This window comes from Apteryx mantelli, chromosome 29 (assembly GCF_036417845.1).
Source record: "Apteryx mantelli isolate bAptMan1 chromosome 29, bAptMan1.hap1, whole genome shotgun sequence".
In the NCBI taxonomy this organism is placed as follows: domain Eukaryota; kingdom Metazoa; phylum Chordata; class Aves; order Apterygiformes; family Apterygidae; genus Apteryx; species Apteryx mantelli.
This window is the reverse complement of record NC_090006.1, coordinates 5,666,282-5,692,216: the sequence shown is the minus strand read 5'-3', so window position 1 is coordinate 5,692,216 and position 25,935 is coordinate 5,666,282. Positions and strand designations below refer to the sequence as shown.

General features: G+C 36.6%; 1 protein-coding gene across 1 annotated transcript in view; it reads right to left on the bottom strand.

The window, feature by feature from the left end:
* Window positions 1-25,935, bottom strand: part of UNC5D (unc-5 netrin receptor D) — a 102,743-nt gene that overhangs the window by 37,415 nt on the left and 39,393 nt on the right. Inside the window, exons 6-8 of the mRNA XM_067312273.1 lie at window positions 15,243-15,423; window positions 14,242-14,409; window positions 12,627-12,791 (exon numbers count right to left, since the gene is read on the bottom strand). Of these exons, the coding sequence (XP_067168374.1) occupies window positions 12,627-12,791; window positions 14,242-14,409; window positions 15,243-15,423 (514 nt within the window). The remainder of the gene's footprint in view (window positions 1-12,626; window positions 12,792-14,241; window positions 14,410-15,242; window positions 15,424-25,935) is intronic.

Sequence of the window (25,935 nt, the reverse complement as noted above, 5' to 3'; positions counted from 1 at the left end):
CAAGTACACTTAGTGGGTCCTTAGATAGTTCCCTTAATGCCAAACTCCAGTTTAGAGGAAGAGATAATCATGTATTCACAGTGTATATCATCTGCTATCCCACTATGTGGTACTTCTGCTATCAAGTGGGAAGCACTAAGTATATAAAGAAGGTGCATTTATTTATAATAAAGAACAGTGACATAAAATGACTGGGAAATCCAGACTACACAATATCAGTAAATAAACTGCAATGTACAGAAACAGGACAGGAAGTCAAAATTAGCATTGAATAAATAGCCAATTACTGACATTCCTTAGCTTGTTTTGGGGAGGGGGCTTCTGTAGTGCATAGGTATTCTGCAGAAGGTCAGATAACTTTATTTTAGCTGAATTTTTACAATTAACATGAAACTTCAGAGTACTGAGATGAAGGAAATGACTACCTGTGAGCAGGATCAGAAAAGTTCATTTTCTTGGCTTGCTAAATGTCTGACAACTAACAGTACAAGCGGCGGAAGCTCCTGGGAAGGCACAGCAGCTGCCAAGTGCAATAGCTGAGTACTGACCGTTCTCTAACATAAGTGAAGCTGCCATATGAGTTGCAGCAGCAAAAAAACTGAGTAGGGAAACACTGCTTTAAGTAGGTTGAAGCACATGGGATAGCTGCTATGAATAGGGCAATGTGAGTAACTGATTTTTTTAGCTAGGCAGTTGAACCAAAAGTAAAATAAACAGTTTGGATCAAACTTCATTAACAGAAAACACTTCTTACTTCCCTATTCTCAACCATTTATTACGAGAAGTAATACGAGTATTACGAGTATTAAAATAATACCATAAATATCCCATTCAACCCAAAATAAACATTTTGAAATCAGTTTTACTAGCACCATCTATGTAGCCCTGAAAATACTTTTGCAGCTGTTGAATTTTCAAATAATCTCACATTGAAAAAAACTTCAGTTTTTTAAAAAAATAACAACTTCCTGAAAAACAAAACCAAAAAATTCACCAGGCTCTAGGTTCTGTGCAAATACCAGCTTTCAGAACAAAATCCTCTTCTATGGCATGCCACATGACAAGTACTCATGACTGAATAAACAGAATTTCTTGTAAGTAAATAGATCTTATCCAAATTCTTAGAAAACTACAATTCCCGCTCATTTCTACTAGAACAGAATTTTCAATAACATTTACTAAAGATTTTTTTTTCTGAATCCTTTTTTCCATTTTTTCCATGAGATGCAAAATGTTGTGAACATAATTTTGAATGGTTCAGGTTTAAAGTTTGGAATTCTAGAAAATAAGCTGCTAAACTGGCTTAAAAACGCATTAGACTAACAAAGGGAGATGTCCATATTCTCAGCCCCGAGGTGGAAAATGCAAACACAATGATAAATGATTTCAAAAGGTCACAAAGGATGACTCAGGAAATACCTCAAACCAGACTGAAACTACCTGAATCCCAGTGCAATGCCTTAATCACAGAGCTACTGTTTTACCTCCATTTCAATTCCCTAGTATCAGGTACAGAAAAGGAAGTATAGAAACCAATCACATTTCTGTTTCTTCTAATTTCTATACTCCAAAGCTATTTTGTTGTTACAGGGAATTATGAAGCTCTATTGTGACTTAATTTTTGTGGGTAATTAGTACAATGAATAAGCCAAGAGAGGAGTGCTATATATTTCCAGCGGCAGAAGAAATCTGATAGCAAGTGGGTTCTTTTCCTTTCTAGAGAACTGGAGTGAGCTGGTAGTTATTTCACCATAAAACTTCCATAAGTTTTCAATTTTGATCATAACTTTAAAACAGAAAAATGCTGAAAATTTGAATTATGTTTCACCTACTTGGTGTAATACATTATGAAGTCTGAAACATGCATAAATAATTACAAATAATTACAAACATTAAAAAATGTTTGTCACCATAACGACAATGGGTAGAAGATAGATGATTAGAGATCCTATCTTCCACCATCAAAAACTGAGAATATACAACACACCTCAAGTTCTCACACTTGATCAACAGTGATTTATTATTCTAAATCTACATAGTTTAGCTTATTATTTTCAGTTGATTCAGATGTTAGATAACGTACATTTTAGACTCTTATAAACTGCACAAGACTATTGTACATGAGTTAAAGATGAAAGCAAGAATATACAATTAAAAAAAAACACAGAAGTTTTACCCAAGCAAAATTCTTCTGATGATGCAAGAATTTTATTTTCAGGGAATTCTTTTAACTATCCCTAGGAGCTGAATTTGATTGTTTTCTATAAATGGTATGATTAAAAACTCATATATTCTTCTCTGAATTTCCTTAACTTTAATAAGATGTTCACTGCTCTATTTCATAGGAATCCTGAAAGAGTTATTCATGTGTTAACATACCTATTCCTTAGGCAGGGGAAGAAAAACCCACAACCCCAAAGTAACTAATACTTAGAGTTCAGGAAAATTTTTGAAATCCATCAGAATTTAGTAGACTTTTAAAATAGCCTTATCTTAAATGAGTAAACCAACTGTGACATGGTATTCCTTCTTATTGATCCCAAGGAATAGAGCTGCTTAAGAAAGGTGACTTTCATTTCTATTTAGGACATTGTTATTACTTCTTTGGAAACATATACTGTATTTTTAAAGCAACTTCAATCTCTTCTCCTTTCTATCTTTGTATAGAGAATTCCCTTTCCTTTGGAGACTAGAAGTTAAAAAAAAAAACAAAACAAAAAACAAAAAACATGGCAACTTTGGCATAGGGCGTAATTTTTGTTTTTACTTTTTCTCAGAAGGGAGCAAAGGGGCAAACAAACAGAAAAAGAAAACATTGACAGTCAACCAATTACTATTTAATGAGCTGCGTCCTCCCAACCCAGAGGAGGTAGTGACTCTCATAAAGCACTAAGGTTTCCACATTTCAGTTACAAGGGTACATGTTTGTCCTAATTTTAGCCTATATTTCACTCCACCTCTTGACACTGTTACACAACATTTATTGAAAGCACATTTGATGGTAATGAAGTTTCTATTAACTATGATTAAGTTTCATAAAGCACCTGAAGATAATTTAAGATGTGCAGGAGCAGAAAATGAAACATTTGGTTTAGTACATTAGGAAACGTAATTGATTAAATTATCTCATTTACAATAAGTGCTTTCCAGGAGCTATGCAGGGCATACATTTCCCCCAGTCTCCCATCGGTGTGCTACGAGATAGAAAAGATTTTTCTAGCTTCCCCTCTTCCTCCAATTTCCATCTCTTTGACGGTACCCCTCAGCAAAACTTGAAGCCCATTTCTTCATATAGCCATTCTTAGAGAACACATCCTTACACAAGGAACACAAATCCTAATAGATATGATATGCGACCAAAAGCCAGAGAATCGTGAATAAGGCTATTTAGTAGAACAGGTTGTTTCTCAATTATCTTCATAATTGACTTTGATTTTGCATCAATGATGATTCATGTAGTCTTAAACTAAGCTCCTGTTTCACTGAATAGCAACAAGCTGTATTATATATTTCTAACTTCACAGCTTAAAGAAACCCTTTAATTCTCCTAGGAACCTTACATGTTAAAATCAATTCCATTATAGTTTCTAAGAAATCAGAAATTAAAGCAATTTGACTGATGCTCCTTCAAACCCTGTAATTAAACAGGAACTGCACAGATAAACAAAAAGGCATCAATTGCCTGAGCTATGACACAGCCCAACAGTACGTGACCAGTCAGGAGACGATTCCAGTGCAACAAAGGTGAGACAAAATTAAAAAGGCTGAAGCAACCAAGCCAACCACAGCCCATTTCTGAGCTACCTAAATTTAATTTTGAGCATCCATGGAAATGCTTCAGAATTGGAAAAGGTGAAGGTGAAATACTGTCATGGGAGCTCCCTGCACATTCAGAACTACGTAATGGACCAAACTGGGTGGGTATGATAGACTCTACTTAACTCCAGCATAGTAAGAGCTGAGCTAGCAGCCAAACACCTTTCACCCACCACGAGTTGCAGCAGTCTCGGCCAATAACTGTGCTCCTCTATAATTACTACTGTTATCACATCACATTTTTGCTGCAATTTAGTTATGTTCCTGACCAGTGAAGTCATCTGTGGATGTCTCAGCTTTAAAACAGATAGGTCTCATGGAAACTGTGGTTTTGAGGAAAAGTGAAGTGTGCCAGGTCTTTTTTCTTTTTTCTTTTTTTTAAGCAAAGTGTTTCAATTAGTCAATTTACTCCAAATGTTTATATAAAACTAAAATTCCACTGAAATCAATGGAAGACTGAGAAATAAAAAGATTGCATGATAGAAGCCCCCTAAAGCAGTATATAAATGTTATACAGGGTAAAGCATATAAACACTCTTTACCAGGCAATAAATTAAGGCTGAAGCAAGCTGACCAAGATCAGACATAAAGCCAGCAGCAGAACCAGATTTAAACCAAGGCAGCCAAACTCCTATTTTTTTTTTAATTTATTTTTTAATCACAGGATGAGAGGACCTTAGCGGTATTCAAGAGATCACTTTCCAGATAAGCATTCCTGTAGAATGAGCTCCCAGTCAGATGCACAATTACTGAAGAATGATCACATTTTTTATTTCTAGTCTAAAACCTACGATCACAAAGTCACTAAGAAGATGCTTTCAGTAGATTCAAAAGCCTTTCATATAACTTTCAGTTTTATTTAGCTTCTAAACAAATAAAACAGAATTACAGAGAAGATGAGAAGAATCATATTTACAAGAGAAAAAAATAACTTACTTTGGGATTTTATTTCATGAAGAGGTTTTTTTTTTTATCTAAAAAAGAGGAGTAGGGGGAAAGAGGGAGAGAGACAAAATTGCACTTAATAAATTTACATGGAGCATATCTATTTCCTATATTGCTCCTGTCTAGCTCTATAAATGAAACATTTTCTCCTTGTTTGCTGACAGTATGAATATTTTATGCTGTCCATATTTTTCCCTTCCTTTCTTTTTTGTTAATCTCTTTCCGGATGTTTCTTTACAGTCATTTCTCACTTGGTTAGTTCAAGGATTTGCTAGCTTTCTTTGTTGCTTTTATTTATAATATATATCTCAGCAATAAGGAAGTTCAATACTTTGAAGTGTATCTCTTTACAAACAAAGTTAAGAATGAATTAATTCTCTATATGTTTGAAGCAAGGAAAGTTTAGTGACAGATATTTACAGAAAAAATATTTATAAACTATCCATATGTATAATATGGATACATTTATGTATCTAAATATACACAAATGACATCTATGTGTATATAAAGAACATAATGAATATACTATTCATACATATGCAAATATATTAATTACAATACAGGTTTTATACATTAGTGCATCTCTTAAGAATGAGGCTTTTCTCTCTCTCCTCCCGATAAGCATTTGAGTTACCTTTTATAAGCTCTACCTGATAAAGTAATCTTTGGACAACTTGAGACCAGGCTTGTTCACTGCCCGCACGAGTACAGACTCTACAGGTGCCCGTGGCATCACCCCAACCTATGGGGCACACCAGTCCCAACGTGGTGGTCCGGGGGGGGGGGGGGGGGGGGCATGCTCTCGGTGCTTCCAAGGTCACTGCTTATAAATCTGCACTCTGCATGGGGTAATTGCCAGCACTGTCTCAAGGCTCTGCACGCTCTATAAAATATAGCCTTAGCATCGGTTCTACCATCCCTTAATTTCTGGGGCAGTCTAACTTAAGCAACTATTCAAATAACTTTTGTTGATAGGCTGCTTGAAGAAAATACAAACAAAAAATCCCCACTTACAACTAATCTGTACAGATTACAGTTATAAAATCTCACTGAGGCCAGGATTTTATTAGAATTAAAGTTTTAAAATAATTAAATAGAATAAAGGATATAAATCCTTATACAGATAAGGCTATATTCATTTTATAGGTGCTTTGCCTTGCAAGAAATTCCCTCTGTGACTGAGCTTTTTCATAATTTACCTTTTGGATTTGTTTTCTTCCTATGAAGGATCTGGCACTGATCACTACTAGAGGTAGGTTATTGGCATAATCACTCAAAGAATATAATTGCAATCCTGACCTACAGTGGGAATTAGGAGGCTTACTGGAAGCCACAGTAACATATACCATGTTCAGCTCAGTGTTTTGGTACATGATAATATAAGCAAATGGATTATGAGATGTCTTCTGTTATTTTTACTATTTATGAAAATGAACAGTTTATAATAGTCAACCAAAAAGCTTCTTGGGTATTGGCCTTGCCAAAAAGCTAGGTATGTTTTTTTTTTTCTCCCTCTGAACTTTGCAATGGAAATAAACATTTGCATGCTGTTGACATAGACTGTTGTCTCCAGAAAACTACAATAGAAATGAAATGTTTGCTGTATAAACTGGTGAGATTGCTAGATACAGAAGCCTCTTGGCAATATTCAGTATGGGGGCTGGTTGAAAAACGGAAAAAAAAAAGAATTCTGATTTATGATGCATTAGTAAAAGCATGCTTGTAGTTCATCTGCTTATAGCCTACACGGTTCTTTACTTTTTGGGGGCACAAGGAAAAGAAATCAATAGTTTTTTTCAAATTAATTATAACTTTAAAGCAAATAAAAAAACTAAAATAAAAAACCTAAAAACCCCTCTTTTATTAAGCAAAGAAAACACTTTCACCCCCTCTAGATAGAAAGAGAGAAAGATAGGAAGCAATCCACCATGGAAAACCATACAACTGAGAATACTGGTATGGAATAAACAATGAACTAACATATATGCAAGAAATTAATAAAATATTAGGACTGTCTTTAATCAAAGTGACCTTTGCTTTCAGACTGAGTCATTCTCTGTTTTTTTCCCAGTTTAGCAGGCCTGGCAATCTTTGACATTTATCTAAAATAAAAATAATATTGCCCTTATCCTACATATAATTTAGATCTATTCAATTGTTGCAGGCCAAAAGAACAGCTTCTCAATTTTTAATGGCAATCAAAGAATGCTCGTAATGTTGTGTGCACAGTAAAATAAAGTAAAATCCTTATGGGCAAGAAGCTTAGGAAAAAGCTGGGAACCAATATGTATTTAGCTGGTTTAAAACTTCACTTGCTCCTGGTGAACTGAAGTCTCATTTTAAAGGTCATTTCGTGAATGCAGGACCTCTGACTTAGACATGTTTGTAATCTAAAATAACACTGGTCTGGTCTATTTTTCTGAGTCCTAATTTAATTTGCATATATTTGCCATAAATATGTTTTTTACAGCACATTCTACAATAGAAAACTTTTTATTTTTGGAATTTGACTGTGTGACTGACAAGTCTGTGAATACAGTAGTAGTATCACCCCACATAGTGTACTGCTGTCTAGCTCTATGTTCTGTAAGGCAACTTGCTAACAGCATTTGCTGAGATATCTAGCAGTGGAGATTAGTCCAAACATCTGTGGGTTTACTTGAAGAAACACAGCATGTATATCATCCTTTCCTGATACAGCTTCCCAGCTTCTGCTAATCAGAGACTTTAGCCAGAGGCTGAATCTGGACCACTGTGTTTAATAGCCACAATGGATCTAGCTTCTGTGAATTCATCTAAATCCTTTTTCAATAATTTTGGCTTCTAAACATCCTTTGACAGGAAGTTCCACAGACTTAATTATTGTGTTGTGTGATAACATTTTCTTTTGCTTTGATGCCTAAAAAACTTCACTATGTTCTGTAATGAAAATCAGGGAGAAAGGAATTAATGGAGCTTATCCATCTCACTTGTCCCTCCTTCCAAGTTGAGGAGTTATAGTCTACTTAGGAACTCCTGTGGGGAAGCTGTTCAATGCTTCTTCCTTCTCTCTTTTTTCAATCTGTTATATTCTTTTTGAAATTATGTGACTACAACTGCATAAAGAATTCAAAACTTGAGCATGCCATGGATTTATAAGCATAAGATGCTTTCTGTTTTGTTCTCATTTCATTTTCTAGTAAGTTTTGCCAACTGGCTTTCCTTTTTTGACTACCCTGAACTGGATTAATATCTTCAAGGAATTATGTTAAGATCTCTTTCTAATGATCTTTGAACATCATTTAAAGACTATCATTGGCCATTTTTCCTTTTCCCCCATGTGTATCACTTTGTACATTTAACTATATGACTGTTTTCTTCAATTTTATCACCCAGTCATTCTGTATCATGAGATCCGTTGCAACTCTTTTGCAAGTCACCCTCTGTTTAGACTACTTTGAATAATTCTGAGTGATCAGTAAGCTTTATCAGCTCACAGTACATCTGTCTTTTTCCAGATTATGATCATGTTGAACAGTGCAAGTCCTAGTATAATTCTTGCTCCCCCTCAAAGAAAAGCTGCTCTTCAGTTAAGGGCTGTATTATCCAGAGCCAGTCAAAAACCAAATCAAAGCTGAGGAAAAAGGATGCTCCTGGGAAAGAATGGATGACTCGTGTCATTCCTAACCTGTCCTGTCAGGGACTGAATCAAGGACTTGAGAGTAGACCCTGTTTGATCACCATTTCATTCAGTGACTCCAAGTTTGAAAATTCATGCTAAGGACTACAACTTTTTCTACCAGGTCAGAATCAGACCATGTATTTCTGGCATCTTATGTTCTCAGACTTGCTTTCCTAAGATTTTTTATTTGTTAACCAAAGAAATGTTTCATTTCTATTTTTGCCTCATGAAAGGAACAAAGTTAACATGTTCTACCTCGGATAAATAACCTCCAAGAGATTAGTTTTCTGTAGCACAGTACTGCATTTCCTTCACAATTCCCCATGGGATGAAAAGCAGAGCTGGAAAGACACATATTGCAACATGAACACCAGAAAAAGAGAAAACCAAAGAGAAAAGGATAATTGCATCAATTCCTATCACCTGAGAAAGCAATTATGATCCTAAAAATAATTTGGCATAACTACATACATACATATACCGCAACCCAAAAACAAGTAATAGCATCCCACTCCAATATGAAAGAAACAGAGAGACACTTAATACTTCAGTCTAATTGAATGCATATCAAAATTCAGCTTTCAGAACCAACACATCCTCCCCTAGCAATACTCATCACAGCAAAAGAAAGAAAAAAAGCTTATTTAAAACAAAGAACACATGGGCCAGAGCTGATCTCACTTCCATGTGTTATCTAGAGCCATAGCTTTTATATCTGTGGGCTTTAGCTTCCTTTCTCACAAATTAGCTTACTCGGACTCTGTGAAGTACTGTTATATGTAAAAGATAATACTGAGAACATAGTCAACTCCAGATTATACTGAAGTAGTCTTTTTCCCGCAAAATACCAGTTTTTGATCCCAGCGTTAGATGACAAATTGCTGGTGTGTACAGCAAAAAGAGATCTTCAGTTATATTTGCCTTTGAATGAATTTTAGAGAACTGTTAGTTCACAGTTTCCCTAGCTCCCTTCTTGTCTTATAAAAGGAGTGGAAATATCTGACACAGGGAGATTTCTGAATGGAAAATCCATCAGCAGCACATTTTTTTTCTAGGCTTGGTATTCAGCTCAGATTTGGGGGGGGGGGCTGTTTTTGTTTTCTCCCCAGACTAGGTATTCAGCACAGGCTTAGAATTTAATTTTATTTTAAATATTATTGCTTTGATGTCAACAAGTGCATCCCGGGTAGCCTTAGATTTTAAATGGCTTTTCATTTCCATCATAAAATTTGCTTTTTACTATTTGTGCCTTTGTAAAGTCATTTTAATAGTTCATTTTCAACATTCAAGTTATATTTCACAGACTTTGTTTACATTAGATTTCACTTCCTTGTGCTCCTTCAAATAAATGAAGTAGAAATGGATGCTGTTGTTTTTCACTGCTGGCAGCTGATTAAATCTCTACAAAAAGAGATTTAAAAATCCTTTTTGTTTCCATCGTCATCCAGTTATTCATTTTAAATCAGGCAAGTACTTTGTGCATTGTATATTAAGGACATTTTAAGTCCCATGTGTGGAAAAGGGAATTGCTTCTGAGAGAGAAAGCTTCTGCTATGCTGCAAACATTTGTTCTAGGACGTACCCTGTTTACTTCATGTCTGGTTGCACCTTCTGCACTTTTGTGACACCTGAGAGACTCATACCAATCTTAGTGATAATTCACTACAAAACAGAAAGTGACAGGGGCATTCTAAAATCTGCCTATTAATAGCATCTAGATGAACTCCTCAGAAACAGAGTGCCTAAGAAAGGAGAAATTCAGAGCCAGCAGACAGCTGGAAAACCACCAACAGAAGCCTATGAGATGCAACACCTTGTTCTTGATAGAGCAATGCTCAGAGGTCCAATCTGTACTTGATACTGGCTGTGCTACAAGCACTCGGGGAGTTTTGGAGATTGCCCCCATGGAACGAAGCTATTGCCAGCAAGTGAAATCAGTTTCTCCAAAATGTGTATCATCCATCTCAGTGCTTAATAAAAATAGCTTTTCCCCAGGCCACAAGCTTCTTTCAGACTACCAAGATACACCTAGGAATCTTTGTTCTTCTACCTCTAAACCGTAAGCACAGCTGGAAGATGACACACAGGACTGACATTAACTATATGGTATAAGAAGATGTTATCCCCAAAGTAGGACAGGTAGTCTTTACCACCTTGCAGTGTCATTAGGTCTCTTCTTGGAAGTAGTGACCTGAACAGGGCCACCTTTTATTAACTCTGATGAAACTCAGGACTGTCACAATGATGAGCATACAGATCTCAGCTGCATCTTTTCATGCCCCTTCAGTGCATCTTTCTGACAGTTTTCCAATGGATATGCTAATCTGCACATATGAAAGGACTCTGGATTTAACAAGCCATCTGCAGAGAAGGGTATTCATTTAATGTATAGGAAGGAGAAAGACCTCAGAAAGCATCTTACTATCACTGTGTTGGTCCTCAAAGGCTGCAATGCTCACAAGTTTTCACTAGTTATTCTTTTTTAAAACACAAGGAAGGAAAAAATTTTAAATTTCATTCATGTCCTCTTAACAATAAAGCTTGACTGTGTAATGCCTTGGAGCTGGAGAGCTGTTTAAGGAGTTAGAGACATACAGCAAAACTGAAGATAATCCCTACCTCAAAGAACAAATAAAATCTTATTTAAAGTCTCAGCTGAGATATACATTTATGAAGCTTATATAATTATACAGGATGCTAGCTGCCATTAAGAAAATTATTAAAATCTTTGGACAAAAAAAGGAGTTTATTTTGTTTAGAAAATTATTTTCCTCTTTTCACCATACGTACTTCACTGAAGAACTGGCTGGGCATAATTGTTTCTTTTTCTCTAAAACTGCCAACTAGTATTAGGAAGGGACACGTGGAGGAAAGTTATAGGCACTTATACCAGTGTGAGCACACACGTGATGGTTAGGAGCACAAGGCAAGCTTAGGACTTACAGCCACACTCTTTCCATTGCGTGCGTCATAGTGGGTGAAGAAAATGGCTGCTAGCAATAATATAAACCCACACATATGCAAAAAAAAGCTTGCAACTCTTTAATGTCATGGAGAACCAGAAAAACTACTGCCAGTTCTCTAGGAAGCATGAGAATATGTAAGTCATGGAAATGCTCAATATTCCTTATTTTGGACCTGGGTGTAACTTTAGGACTCATTAAGTATAGGAGCCCTTTCATAATAATAGCAATAGATGTATACATCTCAAAGCACTTATCTAAAAACACTCATGTAATCAAGGAGGCCATTTGTAGACCCAGAACTAGAACCCAGGTCTCTCGATTCCCACTAGAGCATCTTCACTAGAGTTTGCTTCTGGGCCACACAGGATAGACTGGACTCCGACCTTAGTTTGTTAAGATCAAGAAGTAAGGGCAATACAGTGTAATGGAAACAAAGAAAGGGGACCATTTAAAAATAAAATAATTTTTAAAAAGGCTTTTTTCAGTTTGCTTGTTTCAGCCCTACCATTCCTCATTGTTCCCATGGCTGCCATTTCATTCCTAGAAAGCAATGAGATGACAGTATTACTTCATGGATATAGAGCAGCTTTCCGTGTAGGAATACGCTTGTTAGTTTCTCATTTGTTTCCAGAATATGCAGCTGTCCCTGGTGTTCTGCAACTCTACACTGATATTTCAGCTGCAGGGCTGATTTTCTTGGCTCCTTAGTTGTTTATTGATAGTAGCAACAACTACACCAGATTCTTTCCAGACATTTAAGGACAAATCCTTTCACAAGGAACTCACAGTGAAGTAAATTTGCCTTTAACTTCTGTGTTAAAGGCAACAAATTGAAGTAAACTTTGACCTTAAATAGCTCTTGCACCAACTGTATTTATGTTGGTGCTTTGCCCATTTACTTGCAAGAAAAAGTAGAAGGCTAAGCAGTACTGTGAAATATGTTGTAGCAGGTGGTCATAATTATACATTGCAAAAACCTTTATTTCAATTTTTAGAATCACCTGGTAATGAATAGGTAAAGTATGTGCTACACAATTCCAGTGACATAGAAACCACTGTGGATTTCAAACTGCACATATGCAACTCCTTAAAAACATAATCTATTTTTTCATAGTAATATTTCAGCCACAGGAGTTCTACTGACATGGATGTGAGGCATGCATGCTACACTACCAAGATTATATCACCAATTCTAGGCAATACCTCCCACATCCCCTTCAGTGCAAACTGTTACCCACCTTGAATGCAAAGCCCTTCAGTGCAGTTCTCTGATTCTTGACTCAAGCCCTCGCAGTATTTTCCTCCATTTCTTGGAGGTGGAGCAACACATTCCCGAACTCTCAAGTGCTCACATTCTGGGCTGCAAACAGACCATTCACTCCACACCTCCCAGTTTCCATCCACTGAATGGGGAGGAAAAAAACAAACAAACAAACAAACATCATCACTGCATCTCAAACTGGTGTAGTTCAGAGATCCTACCAAGAAAACTTGCTCTCTATCTCTCCTCAGGTCACAGCTAGTAAAACATACAGTGCAAGTCACAAGAGACACAGATAGAGCCTCATGAGATGCAAAATTAAAATTCAGCATTAGAATGCTACCACCTCAAGTGTGGAATACAGAAGCTTTTTAAATAGCACCAGTATACAACACTGCAAATATAGTCAATTAAAATATAGTCAATTAAAATTGCAGGAGGAGACATTTTCTTTGCCACATAGCTATCAGCTTATAATATTTCAGGAAAAAAAATCTACCTTAAAACAGGTTGATATGTAGAGGCCACACATTACCCTACCAAAAAAGCGATGCTGACATTTACAAAAAGAGCATAGCTGGCCTTGCAGGCCTCTAGCTAATGCCCTGAGCAAGACAATGGATCAGTATGTTTCTTTGCTGACTGATTTATAGCTGCCTCTGACACTGTCCCAAATGAAAAGGGAGTCCACAATCACCATCATCTCATGCATAAATCAAATTGAAGAAAAGTCAAATGAACATAGAAACTAATATAAATAATATTAAATTCTTTAAATACAAGTTCAGGATGTTTTCCATCTAAAAAGTCATAAAGGCTAGAAAAGAGATTCCAAGAGAATCCAAGTAGGTTAGGTTTTGACCCCAGGCAAACAGAGTCACAAAACTTTCACATATTCAATCCCACTAACTTTCTCTAGCTGTACATGTGAAACACCAACTCCAAAATCAAATAAAGGAGGTTTCAGGTGAACAAATGAGGAAATGCACAGTGTCCAGGGATGTAACTGTGCTCCATGTATAACATAAGCTCAATTTAAAAAGGTTAATATATTTAAAAGCAAACATTTGCAAACCAAATAATCCTTTTAAGTGAAGTTCTGAGCTCAGGTCTGCAAACCAAATAATCCTTGTAAGTGAAGTCCTGAGCTCAGGTTTCTGCATGTCTCTTTCTAGCATTACCAACGTGACCACAACCTAAAGAATGGTTAGAATTCCCAGTATGAAGTCTAGTCCTTGAAACTGAAGTGTCTTCCCTCCTTTCCCTATTCACCCACCCCCTTACATTATTCTTTATATTGAACCAGTTGCTATTTTGTGATTGAACATTTAGTTGGCTTCAGTGTAAGTTTAAGCACTGAGAAAACTGGCAGATCAGGCCATAGATGCTTGTGACTACTGCTCTTGTAAGAAAAGTAAAAAAGGCACAAGTCTCTGAATTGTACTCTAAACAAGCATGCAACTATCTCCAATTTCCTTTTTAGCTGTAACGGACTCTGCAAAGTATCATTGTTTACTGAGCATTTCAGGTGGGAAGAGCTCTCTTTAGTGTGACATTTAAAGTTAGTCCTGAAGAAACCATGTATATCTCACCAGGGCAAAGTGAAGTGCAGGTAATTTTCTGCACTGACATCCCTTCACAAAAAGCACCTCCGTTGAGTGGAGCAGGGTTGGTACAGGTTCGCGATCGCTTCTGCCAGCCTCGACCACACCGTGCATTACAGTTTGACCACTCAGTCCATGATGACCAGCCTCCATTTACTGCAAAACACACACATGCTTCAGATTGCTGTAGATGCATTAAGAGACATTAAACAAAAAATCTGTTCAGATCTCTTCACTCTAAGGCAGGATTTTGTTTTTTACATTCCGCAGGTAAATTCCAAGCTGAAGTAGGAGCATTGCCACCTACGAAGCATCAGAACAAAATGACATAAAGGTCAGGGTGTCAAAAAACACAAGCATTTGTTTTGGAAGAGTAATATGATAAAAGGTGCAATCACTGATGGAAAGACTGAGGAGGAGATAAAAGCAGGCACCTCAGTTTTTTAAAACATGCTTCGCTTAAATGGTAAAGAAGATTTTTTTTTCTTAGCAAGGTGGTTTAGGAATGCTCTGCCTCCATCAATAAAATGTTACTCTCTAATGAACATGGAGATCAACAGGGAGTGGTGATAAGGGAAAGGTTCTGCTCCTTCCTCTATTGCTATGTAACATCTAATGCATTAGTGCTTGTACACTGCAGCACCCCAGATCCAGTTATGACAACCCTTTAAGCACCTCCCTAGGCATGTGCTTAAGTGTTTCTGATAACAGGCAAGGCTTATTTGCGTGGTTTAGCTTACAATGGGATCTTATTAATAAAACTGCAGCAAGGCTTGTTATTATTGACATAACTTAATGAAAACCTCATAATACTAATCACTGTAAAAAAGGCATCATCTCAGCCTTGAGCAACAGAACTAAAATTCATCATAACAGCAATGAAGTTAGCCACTTGATTTATAAATAGTTGGATGTTGAAAATACGGGGCACTCAAGCAGTCAGCACACGCATTAAGTTTTTCCATAATTATTGAATATTTTTCACTGACCATATACCACAACTGTTGCGGACATGCTCCGTCTCTTGGCAACAATGTTAGCAGCCATGCAGGTATAGTTCCCAGAATCAGACAGACGTGCCTGACGAATGATGAGGTTGTGGTCTGCTCTGGTGTCAATGTTCTCATCCAGGTTGGAATCAATGGGCTCCTCATTCTTTAGCCATTCCACCTGCAGAGAGATGGAGAAGAGAAAATCATGAAATAAGAAAAGATGGAAGCAGGAAGTCTGCACAATTATTCCCGTATTTCAAGGAATTCATTAATAAATTTCATTTTGACCTTTATTACAATTATTAACAAAAACAAAGCTAGAATATGGTTCCCAACAAGGCAGATATTCACAAGCTCAGAGAAGAAACCATTCCTATCCTGAATGCCCTGGACCTTATTACAAAGGCACAACAAATGCAATGCTAGTTCGTATTGTAAAAGAGAAAAAAAAAAAATTTTTAAAGGGCAAAAAGTTCATCCAGAGTTGCAAGTAATGTGAATTACAAAGGAGGGGTTATTTTTGTTCTACTGGGGGGAAGGGAAGGTAAGATAAGGAAGAAGGGGATAGGAAAAAGAAAGGAGGAGAAGAATTAATCACTGTTCTCCTTGTGCTGTTAGGTAGTTAGGAAGCTTTAATATTTAATCCTAGGAATCAGGAAGCTAAGATAAAAAACATGGGGACATTCTAGTTGAGTATGTCATTTAACCCTGGTTCTCTTCACGTCTTCATAAGTAGTAAAGCTTGAACATGAAATCATTTTCTTAAATATTTGCATCTTATTATTTCCCCTATATTTCTTCTTGAATCTATATCCTGCATTTTGTTTTCTTTGCAACTATTCATTTAATCAAGTATTGTCATGTTTAGGAGAGTCCTTTTGGTTTCCTTAAGAGAATGAAAAATGGGAAAAATATCTGTAAACCTGTTAAGCCAAACCAAGGCACTTGATGCATTAGTCTAATGTCATTATTATTTCGATAGGAAAGTACTTGTTGGGACTCAAGGAGCAGAGAGAGAGACATGACCAAATGAGATTAGCAGTCTAAGTGAAAGTCAACTAATGACCATCACATTTTTTTTTTAAACCTCGGAGGTAGTAGGTATGGGCCAGTAACTTAGCAAGACTGATTTTTATTCAAAGAAAATGGAAGAAAATCTTAACCTCTTAATTCCAAGAGAGAAAAATAAACGTTTAAGACGACTGACCTTGCTGTATGCTGCTTTATATGTTCGAACCATTGTACAATGAACAATTAAGCCTCATACTACCCAGGGATGATACATGGATAATTATTATTAACTCCATTTTTTTGAGGGAGAAACAAAGAAAGGATGAAATCACTTGCGCCACATCACACCCAGTGAGAGAGCAAAGTCTTCATAACAGACTCCCAATCTGAATAAACATTCTTAAACCAGGAAGCCATTAGTATTTGTTGCCAAGGAACATTAAAGTTGTATATAATATATTCCTATATATCTCCTCTAGTTTACCAACCAGTGTTTCTCTGAGTAGACCCAGGAATTATCTGCAAGGCATTTCTCTACTTGAAACATTTAAACAAAATACTTAAGGCAAGGTAAGTTGCTGTTATAGAACTGAAAAATTAAAAATAGAAGCAGAAAAAACAGATCCTATTAAAAGACTGAACAAATGTGACTCATTTTAATAGCTTTTCCAGACCTGAAGGAGGTATGGTTGTACCCTGAAGTCAAATACCTTTCTCATCTCAGTACAGACGAATAACCTCATTTGGGAACTTGTGGAAGGACTTGTAACTTTGAGGTAATGAGCTTATGGATTTGCTAGCTACAGGCATTCATTAGCACACTGTTCTGCGCAGATGGTCTGCAATTTGTAGATTTTCCAGTGTATAAACAAATCTGCAAAAGCTGACCATCAAAGCCAATTAGATTTCATGCCAGACAGCAGGTTGCTCTTCCAGTGGCATCAGTCGTTTTGCTTAGCTGGGGACAGAAGGTGTGCGACTGACATATCCACAGCTTCCCACACCTCTGTGTCACAGCACGGTCAGCTGGGAACTTATCTTGAAAAGAATCTGGGTTTATGGCACTATTTTCTTACATGGTGACTCTGGGAGTAAATAAACAGATTGTTTTACAGGTCTGCTAAAAGAGGCATTAGCTGAGTATGAAATATATTATACATTTAATACAAAAAGTAGTCAAAAGATTTTAGTTCGATATATTCTTCTCCCCTGACTTTGTTAGCCAGCAATGATGATAACAAAGATAAAATGTCATCATTAAGGTTACTATTAAGCGTTCAAAACTTAATCTGTTTTTATTTCTACATCCTCATAAGGCTCTGTCATAACGCTGAGTTTTGTTGTGTTGTTATTTTGCTGCTCAAATTTTAACTTTTTTTTTTTTAAAACAATCTCCCTTGCGAAATTTTAATGAGTTTTCTGGGGACTTGACCTTGTATGCTACAGTGCACATCAGAATGAGCATTTAGAGTGAAGTATCAAGACAGTGAATTACTAAGATAAGCTTCAGCACATCAAAGAAGCCAGTACATGTCACGTACTCTGTTGTTCAGCCTCAGAGATGAACCATGGAATTGTTTAAGTAAACCTGGAGGAGACTTTGAGCCAAAAGTCCCACCCCCTGACTTTATTTTCCTTAGTATTGTCAGGAGATATCGATCAGTCAGTCATGGCCTGCATAAGCTTAACACCCCCAGTAGCTTAGGCACCCCAATTTCCACTGCTAAAAGCATCCCAGGAAATCACATGGCTATAGCATTCATACTCCTTTCCTTTCATTCCCCAGTCTAGATGACCTGGCAGACACTTTGATCTGTACTGACTGAAGATGGCCAGCTATAGCTCTGGAGTAGTAGCAAAACAATCTTATCAAATCCAGTAATCCTGAACTCTTCCTTAATAATATCTATTTGAATGTATTAACCCAGTTATATTACCTTTCCCTTTGGTCTGGGTAAAACAAGGAACAATCAAGTAATCCATCTACTATTCAGTTTCCCTTGTGCAGTTAACTTTAATACTAGTTATCGGAGTAGGTTTCAATAAAGAAACTAGGAATGCAATTTAAATCATGGAACAACAGCACCGGTGTAAATCAAGTGACAGAAATTCAATGGCTGCAGTCAGAATTGAACTCACTTTGTGTGCAGTGTAATGACAAATACAGCAATATTCAATGAAATGACAAACCTGACTAGTATTATTGGAGACTGCAGTTCATAATTTCACAAGTATATACATAAATTTTGCATTTTGGCTCTATCTTCATATCAGTTTTGGGGGGAGGGGGGTTGTTTTGTTTTGTTTTTTGATTGTTAGGCTGTTTTTGATGGTTCTGATTTCTGTTATACCAGCACTTTGGGACCTCAGGCTATTTTTCCTCTAGACAGCTCAGTATTTTCCAGGAAAGAGCACACTGATCCACTGTTTACTGAGCACAGGACTGCAAGGCGTGGTGAATGAAAAATGTTTACATTAAGGCAAAGCATTTAAAAGAATGATGATCAGTGTGAAGGGAGAACATTAAACAGGCCCCACATAAACGTGAGTGTTGAGATGTGTAATCAAAAGAAGATTTGTAAATGAAAGCCTGCATTGCCTTTTTGCTTCTTATCTGGAGGCTTGATGACACTGCGAATACTCATCTCTAATTCCAGCCTCCCCCTTCCTTGAAGAAAAAAAAAGATTGCTTCAGACTCACTCACTGTCTTTACCTGAGCAGAGTAATGCTGTCAAAGAAGAACGAAGGGCTGAACTTAAAGGATAAACTGATAAATTTAAGGGAGTCCTGATGACAAAAGATTGTTGTTACCTGCAGTGATGCAAGCTTTCTTTTGAGAATTTCAGCACATACACCCACATCAACCAAACAAAACAAAGGCAACAAAGAAACCAACCATGTCTTCATACTGAAATGAGGCTTGCATTTTGAATTTCCAACCTGGCATCTCTGAGGAGTGGACTCAAAACTCATGAGCATTTAACTTCCCTTGCTTTATCATCAGCGGAGGTGATACAATTGCTTGTAACACATTGAAAATACATTTCCTTCTTTAAGTCTGTCTGAAGATCTTAAATGTTTCATGAACTAAACCTAAAAATGACTGTCTGTAATATTCTGTAAGTTTATACATGGAAATCCAAGAGTTTTTCCCCAGAAATTAAACCTGCTCAGAATTAAAATACTCCCATCAGCTTCTAACAAAGGCTAATCACGTAATGATCTAGAAAAGTAATGCAGGGGCAGATATGGATTAACTCAGCTGCTACATATTGGGTGGCAGTAGGTGAATTAGCATAATCATAAATTTGTTCCAATTACAAAAAGCAATTATCAAAGACCAGCTTACAGCATTATCAGAATGAAATCAGTTAAGTATACCATATCCCAGGTAGATTATGATAGGGGTTAGAGAACTCTTTTCTTTAAAAATAAAGCTTATCCAAACTCAACCGTATTTCTGCCTACTGTATACAACATAAGAAAATCTGTCAGCTTCACACCACAGGAACACAACTACCATTTGAGTTGCTGCAGGTGATGAAGTCTCATATTGTGCAAAATAAATAATTTAAGCATATGAACCTTATTTAAGGTTTAACCTTATTTAAATATGTATCCATACAGATACTATGAACACACATCTTCCAATTGCCATATAACAAATTCACAAACTTTGGAGGCTTGCAAATTTTGTGAGAATATCGATGGAGACAGGAACTAAGCTGAATTAGAGATTGCAGGAAGGTGCTGGCAAAGGTTGCTATGGTTCCTTTAAAACTCTCCTTGTTCTATGGGTTGCAGTCACAGTGTCTATGGGGACAGAATGTTATGCCCCCAAACCTCCGCTCTTTCTGAGCCTGATGGCACTGTCACCGGGGGCACGTCATTTCACTTTGAAGGGCACAGCATTAGGCCTTTACACAGACATGTCTGTGTAATTCAGTGAGAAAAGCTGACTGACTGCAGGCGAGGAAATAATATTCTTCTCGCTAAGCGTTATTTCTCCATTGCCAAATTTCATGGGAAGGCTCTACAGCTGTTAAAATTCATGTAAAAAGGCAACTTAAGAATATTCTTATTTACAGTAATAGAAATTTCTTTTTTTTTAATGCCAAAACTTATTACTTAAACCCTGAAGACAAGACAGTACATCAGTTATCAGTCACGGGCCTTAAATGATTTGGTGTACTAAGAGTTCTTCATCAATTGCTAGATCTTATTTAAACATCCTGAGAGCTGAATACCCATTACTAAATTTTCTATTCTTTCTAGTGTATTTTGTTTGAGAATATAAAGAGATAATACCCAACAGGAACAATACAACCCAGAAATCCTTTGGGCACACACAATAATTTTATAGGTCAGAAGACAAAAGACCTTGGTACTCCTGCTTTTAGATTATACTATCCTGCCCTTTAAATACAACATCCGACTTTCTCATGTGGCCAATAACCAGAGTACACATATATCAGAGATAATATAGCTAGAATGTCAGCTCTTCTTGAAGAGAGAATCAATTGCTTTCTGGATGCAAGATAAACGCTTCATGATTTTTAGACGGGAAAGGTCAACACCTGACTTAGGGCAGCACAAATATTTCTTACAGCATAGTCAATTTACAGATTTTAAATATTCTCCCTCTTAAATGGAGAAAGTAGTAAATACATCCCTACCCTTCTTTTAAGCCACTACCTCTGTTCATTAAGTTCTGAGAGAACAAGCCAATTATTTGTATCTTTTGGATAATACTGCTTTAAGTGTCCTTGATCCACTTCATATTCTAAATGTAAGTACAGAAGACCAGCATTTAGAAAGTACAGTAGAGAACGCAATGAATAAACAGGTATACTGCTGCTCATGAGATTGTAGATAATTGTACTAAACACAAATTGCTCTTCTCTGATATCTTAGGCTTCCCTTGCACTGAGGCAGAGAGTGTCTTTTTATGAACCAGACGAAACCAAAGGTAGCACAGCGAGGAGTTTGACCAAACAGCAAATTTACAAAAGACAATGACAGTAAAAACTTTTCAGATATTTGGCCACACCTGACTAGACATTAATTTAAAAACAATGACCTGTGGTGAAGAGCTTTGTAACCTGATGTTACGTCAGTGGCTCAAAAGAAAGTTCAGGACTTTTTTGTTCTCATTTCTTTATTCTCAAGCTTCTCCCTCTTGTCCATATATCCGCCTACTGTTGGGAAGACGCACATTGTCATGTCATTATTAACACTAGCCATAAATCTGCAAGGATCAGAACTCTGTATCTGGTATAAATATTATCAAAAAGCATGTTTAGTGAGGAATTGTTAAAATATCTACATATGGTAAAATTACATGTAACTATTCCTATGACACAGAGCACAAGAGTGTGTTGGGGGGGCAGAAAGGGGAAAAAAAAGAGACAAATGTGAAACAGACCATTTGAAGAGCAATGCAACAAGAAATAATCTGAAATGCAGGTGCACATATGTCTGTGTCCCTTGTCAATAACGTTTGACATATCCATCATCTGTTTTTGAAATGAATAATCCTTCCCCACAACTTTCAACAGAGAGGAATAAAGTTTGCACATAAAATTTTGAACTAACAAAACCAAGCTATCCAAATTGACAAAACCTCATTAACAAAAGACTCTTGGAGGCACCTCTTTTTTGGCTCTTAATTCTTCTCACACCCCTATAGCGACAACTACAGAACAGAGAACATCTTAAAGCTGATTCCAATGCCATTTTCCCTGTTATATAACAATATACTTAATTAATTCAATATCAATAATACAAAAGGCATCTCCACTTTAGCTCTTAGCTCCCTAACAACAAATATTACGCTGCTAAATGTATGTACAAAGAACTAGGCAATATTATTTTCTTCTCTAAAATCTGACTTTTCATTAAAAAAGAAGGGAGAAAATGTCTGAGAACTTCCAAAACTTGAAATATCTCATCCTTAGCTGAAAGCTTTTCTTTTTTAACCAGAGAACAAAACATATTTGAAGGAAAGACTCCCCCCTCCCCCCCCCAAAAAAAACGATTTTAACAGAAAATGCTGTTTGCAAGAAATGGGTTCTCCTTCACATCATGATTAAGAACAGGTATATTTGGCATCTGCTTCTAATCAGGCTGTGGAGAAGCCACTTTCCCCACTGACCACAGAGCAGGCCCAGGAAGACTGCATCACTAGGCTAATGTTACCTTTTGTGAATATTCTTCCCCATACTAATCAGCTCAGGCCCTTGCCTAAAAAAAGCTTTTTCTCCCTCATCATTGATTTAGGTCCCACATTCCCAAACCTTTAAAAAAGCCTTATTAAAAATGGCTTTTTGCAATGTCCTGTAATGTTTAGAGGAAGGGAGCAAGATACCTTCCCTTCAAGGCTGCACTCTACTACAAAACTCTTATCTCTAAGAATTCACGCGTGTGTAGCTTGAGAAACCCTTCTCATGGTAAGCTAGAATGGATGAGTAAAGGCTAAAGACAGGGCAGGTGCTCCAGTTACAGAGATGCATGAAGATGGCAACATATCTTTGTTACAGTTCTATTTTGCTTTCTACCTTAAAACCTGAACAAATATGTAGGAGAAGCTTCCCAACAGCATAAATCATCATGGGAGATTAACCAAAAACAACAACCAGTTTGCCAGATACAAACCATTTATATCTACCTTTATTATTACATAGTTATTTTATCAACACAATCAAAAACATTAATCTTCCTTGCAAGGAGCCTTTCACTAGCAACACACAGGACACAGGTCAACTGCACCTGCTGCATTTTTTAAATTAATCCACTGAGGGAATACTGTTACAGAATCGTTTAATCATAGTGCTGTCATACTGTTCTGGTAAGCATATTTTTCCTTCATTAGATTGAATATATAATCTCATTATATAAATCTGACACACTGACTAACTCATAAATCAGCCTGGGCTTTTGTTGGCTGTACCGTGAAAAGCAGCACAGGAATCTTCTCTTTGAAAAGATGCACTCAGTCATTGCAAGAGGGATCATCTGAAAACTCAAGAGCTGTATGCTGTTAATGCACATTTTCTTTCTTATTGCTTTACTTTATGTGCCACACAGCTAATGTATTTATTACCTAAACCTCAAAAGCAAGGGAAGTCAAGAGAGGTCATATTCTCTTAAGCACAGTATATACCAATGCTGTATTTTCTTCTGTAACTCAGAGTCTGAGCTATGTCCGGTTTGTAATGAAACAAGCATTCTTCTGTGTGGGCTTTGAAATCACTACTAAAAATTGATTTTGCTGAATAATCCAGAGGAGGGGAAGAAGGCTAACATGGGAGGGATGAGTCACAAGGAAATTCATATATGCTCTTCAATAAGTACAACGACAAATGTGACAGGCTGTATGTTCATCTCCATTTGCAGTGGTAAAGATGAGGGTGCACACTGGGTTGACTCAGCCATGCTATTTTCAGACTGTTATAAAGATGCATTGCTAAATGTACCACTGCTAATCGTACACTGTCTGATTGTTAAAGATATAATCAGATCCCCAAATAAGTTTATCCTTCTTTCTCTTTTGGGAGGAATAAGATTCTAACATTAATTGAAATGCTATTCTTTATCTTCATGCAAAAATTTGTGAATGAATCAGCATTAATAAACCCAAAGGTTATTGTGTGGGCTTATATGGTACTTGTCCAGTGGGGTGGTGCTCAGAGATGACTTGACTTCAGCTCTTATCTGGTAAGCAAGAAATAAATGATCTGGTTGAAACTGAAATCCCAGTCCCTTTACTATAAAACTTCACAAGATAGGTGAGCAGATTAGCTGAGATTCATCTAGTGCTTTTCTTTTTCTAGATAACCCAGAATAATATGTGTATGATATGTAATACAGTATAGGATGTAATGTATAGGATATGTAATGACACACACATCTTGGTTTAACAGTATGCAATACACACTGTAAGTATATTTCTCAATACTCTGAATCAAGATGGTTAGAAAGAAACAAACAGCTAAAGGCTCTGGGGATGGTGTTCGTGGTGCCACTAGTCAGGTTTATTTGTTTTTCAGTGCACAAACGTTTGGCTAGTAATTATAAGTGCAGTTGACACTGAAAAAACATTTTCAGATAAGATTATTGGAAATGTTGTTTACAGTGTTTTGCTAACATGGCATCCTGATATGCAGTATCACATTTATAGCAAGTTTTTAGAGATTAGAAAATCATCACAGAAAGCTTACAGTAATTGAAAACAGAGGATACAAATAGAGAGATCTCTGCTCCTGCACTTTTATCTGCTTCTGATCAAACATCACTGCATGGTATTAAAAAAAAAAAAAAAAAAAAAAAGCAAAGCAGTATCCCTACCCATGCTTCAGATTATTGCTCTCAAGAAAATTTAAAATAAAGGCCCAAGTCTTTGAAAACGCAGTGGTCAGCAGTCTTGCTTAGACCGCACACTAAGTAGGGAATATGATCCAGACTAGAACTATAGTCTCTATTATTTGCTTTCTATAATCATACCTGAGATTAGTTGCATCTCTGAACACACCTGGTCTCAGTCTTGATGCCTTCCCCTCATCCCAAGTGAATTCCGCAGTTCTCTTCCAGACCTGAGCAGGAGGCACCAGTCATGCTTGGCCAGCAAGGCTGACTACATCTAGCACTTCTGGTTCCTGTAGGAGGTTTGGGTGACTAGAATGACCAGGCTGCTTTCTTATGCCGATACACAGGGAGAAGGGGTGTTTTAAAACAATTACCTTCATATGAAAGTCTCTGTCACCTGAAGATTTATCAAATTTAAATAATAACTTAGGTAGGCCATATTTGAAGTGTCAGACTGGCCCCATCTGTAATCATCTTTCCCTCAAAAGTGCGCGTTTATTTTAAAGAGTGTTCTTCTGAACTTACAAGCGTTGGTCTTGCACATAACCTGGGTGCAGCCAGGCGCTATAAGGTCTTCAAAGATAATCATTCAGGTATTTTTCTCTTTAAAAGCTGCAAGCTTTCTCACTTGGGAAGGTTAATTTTGAGGCACTGTTTCCCTTCCTCCTCTGTTTCCTGATAACTAACAACTTCTCTCATTAAACTAATATATTACAGTAAACACCTTAATAACCAGGTCAGCATACAGTATTCATAAACTATTGCAGAGCTGTTCCAATTCTGTCAGAGTAACTACTGTGCTTAACTGTCCTTGCAAGATCAGGTATTGTAGCACTCTGGTCATTATAATAATATATATGGATCTAAATTTAATTGAAAAATATCACTAATCAGACTGTAGTTATGATGTCAAACACATTAGTAATAGGAACTACTAACCATATTAAACTTGCAAGGAAAAAAGAGCAAAAAACATTAGTAGAAAATGGGAGTATCATCAAAAGAGAAATGATCAGAAGTGACAGTTTGATTTTATAGATCATGATACTTGGATGATTAAGGGAAAAAGTTTCCAGAATCAACAGAGGAAATAAATATATTCATAATGTCACTTTGCCAGTGAATAGTGATTTTAGTAGTAATCCTTTACAAAATTATTCTTTCCAGCAACCTAATTTTTCTTCATATTGCTAAGCATACATAGCATAAACAATTTAAAAAAAGAATATACGAGGAATTGTTGTTTTAACTATTCATCATTATTATTTGGCATTTTTCCAAAGTGGTTAAGTATTAAAATCTGCATTTGGCTCG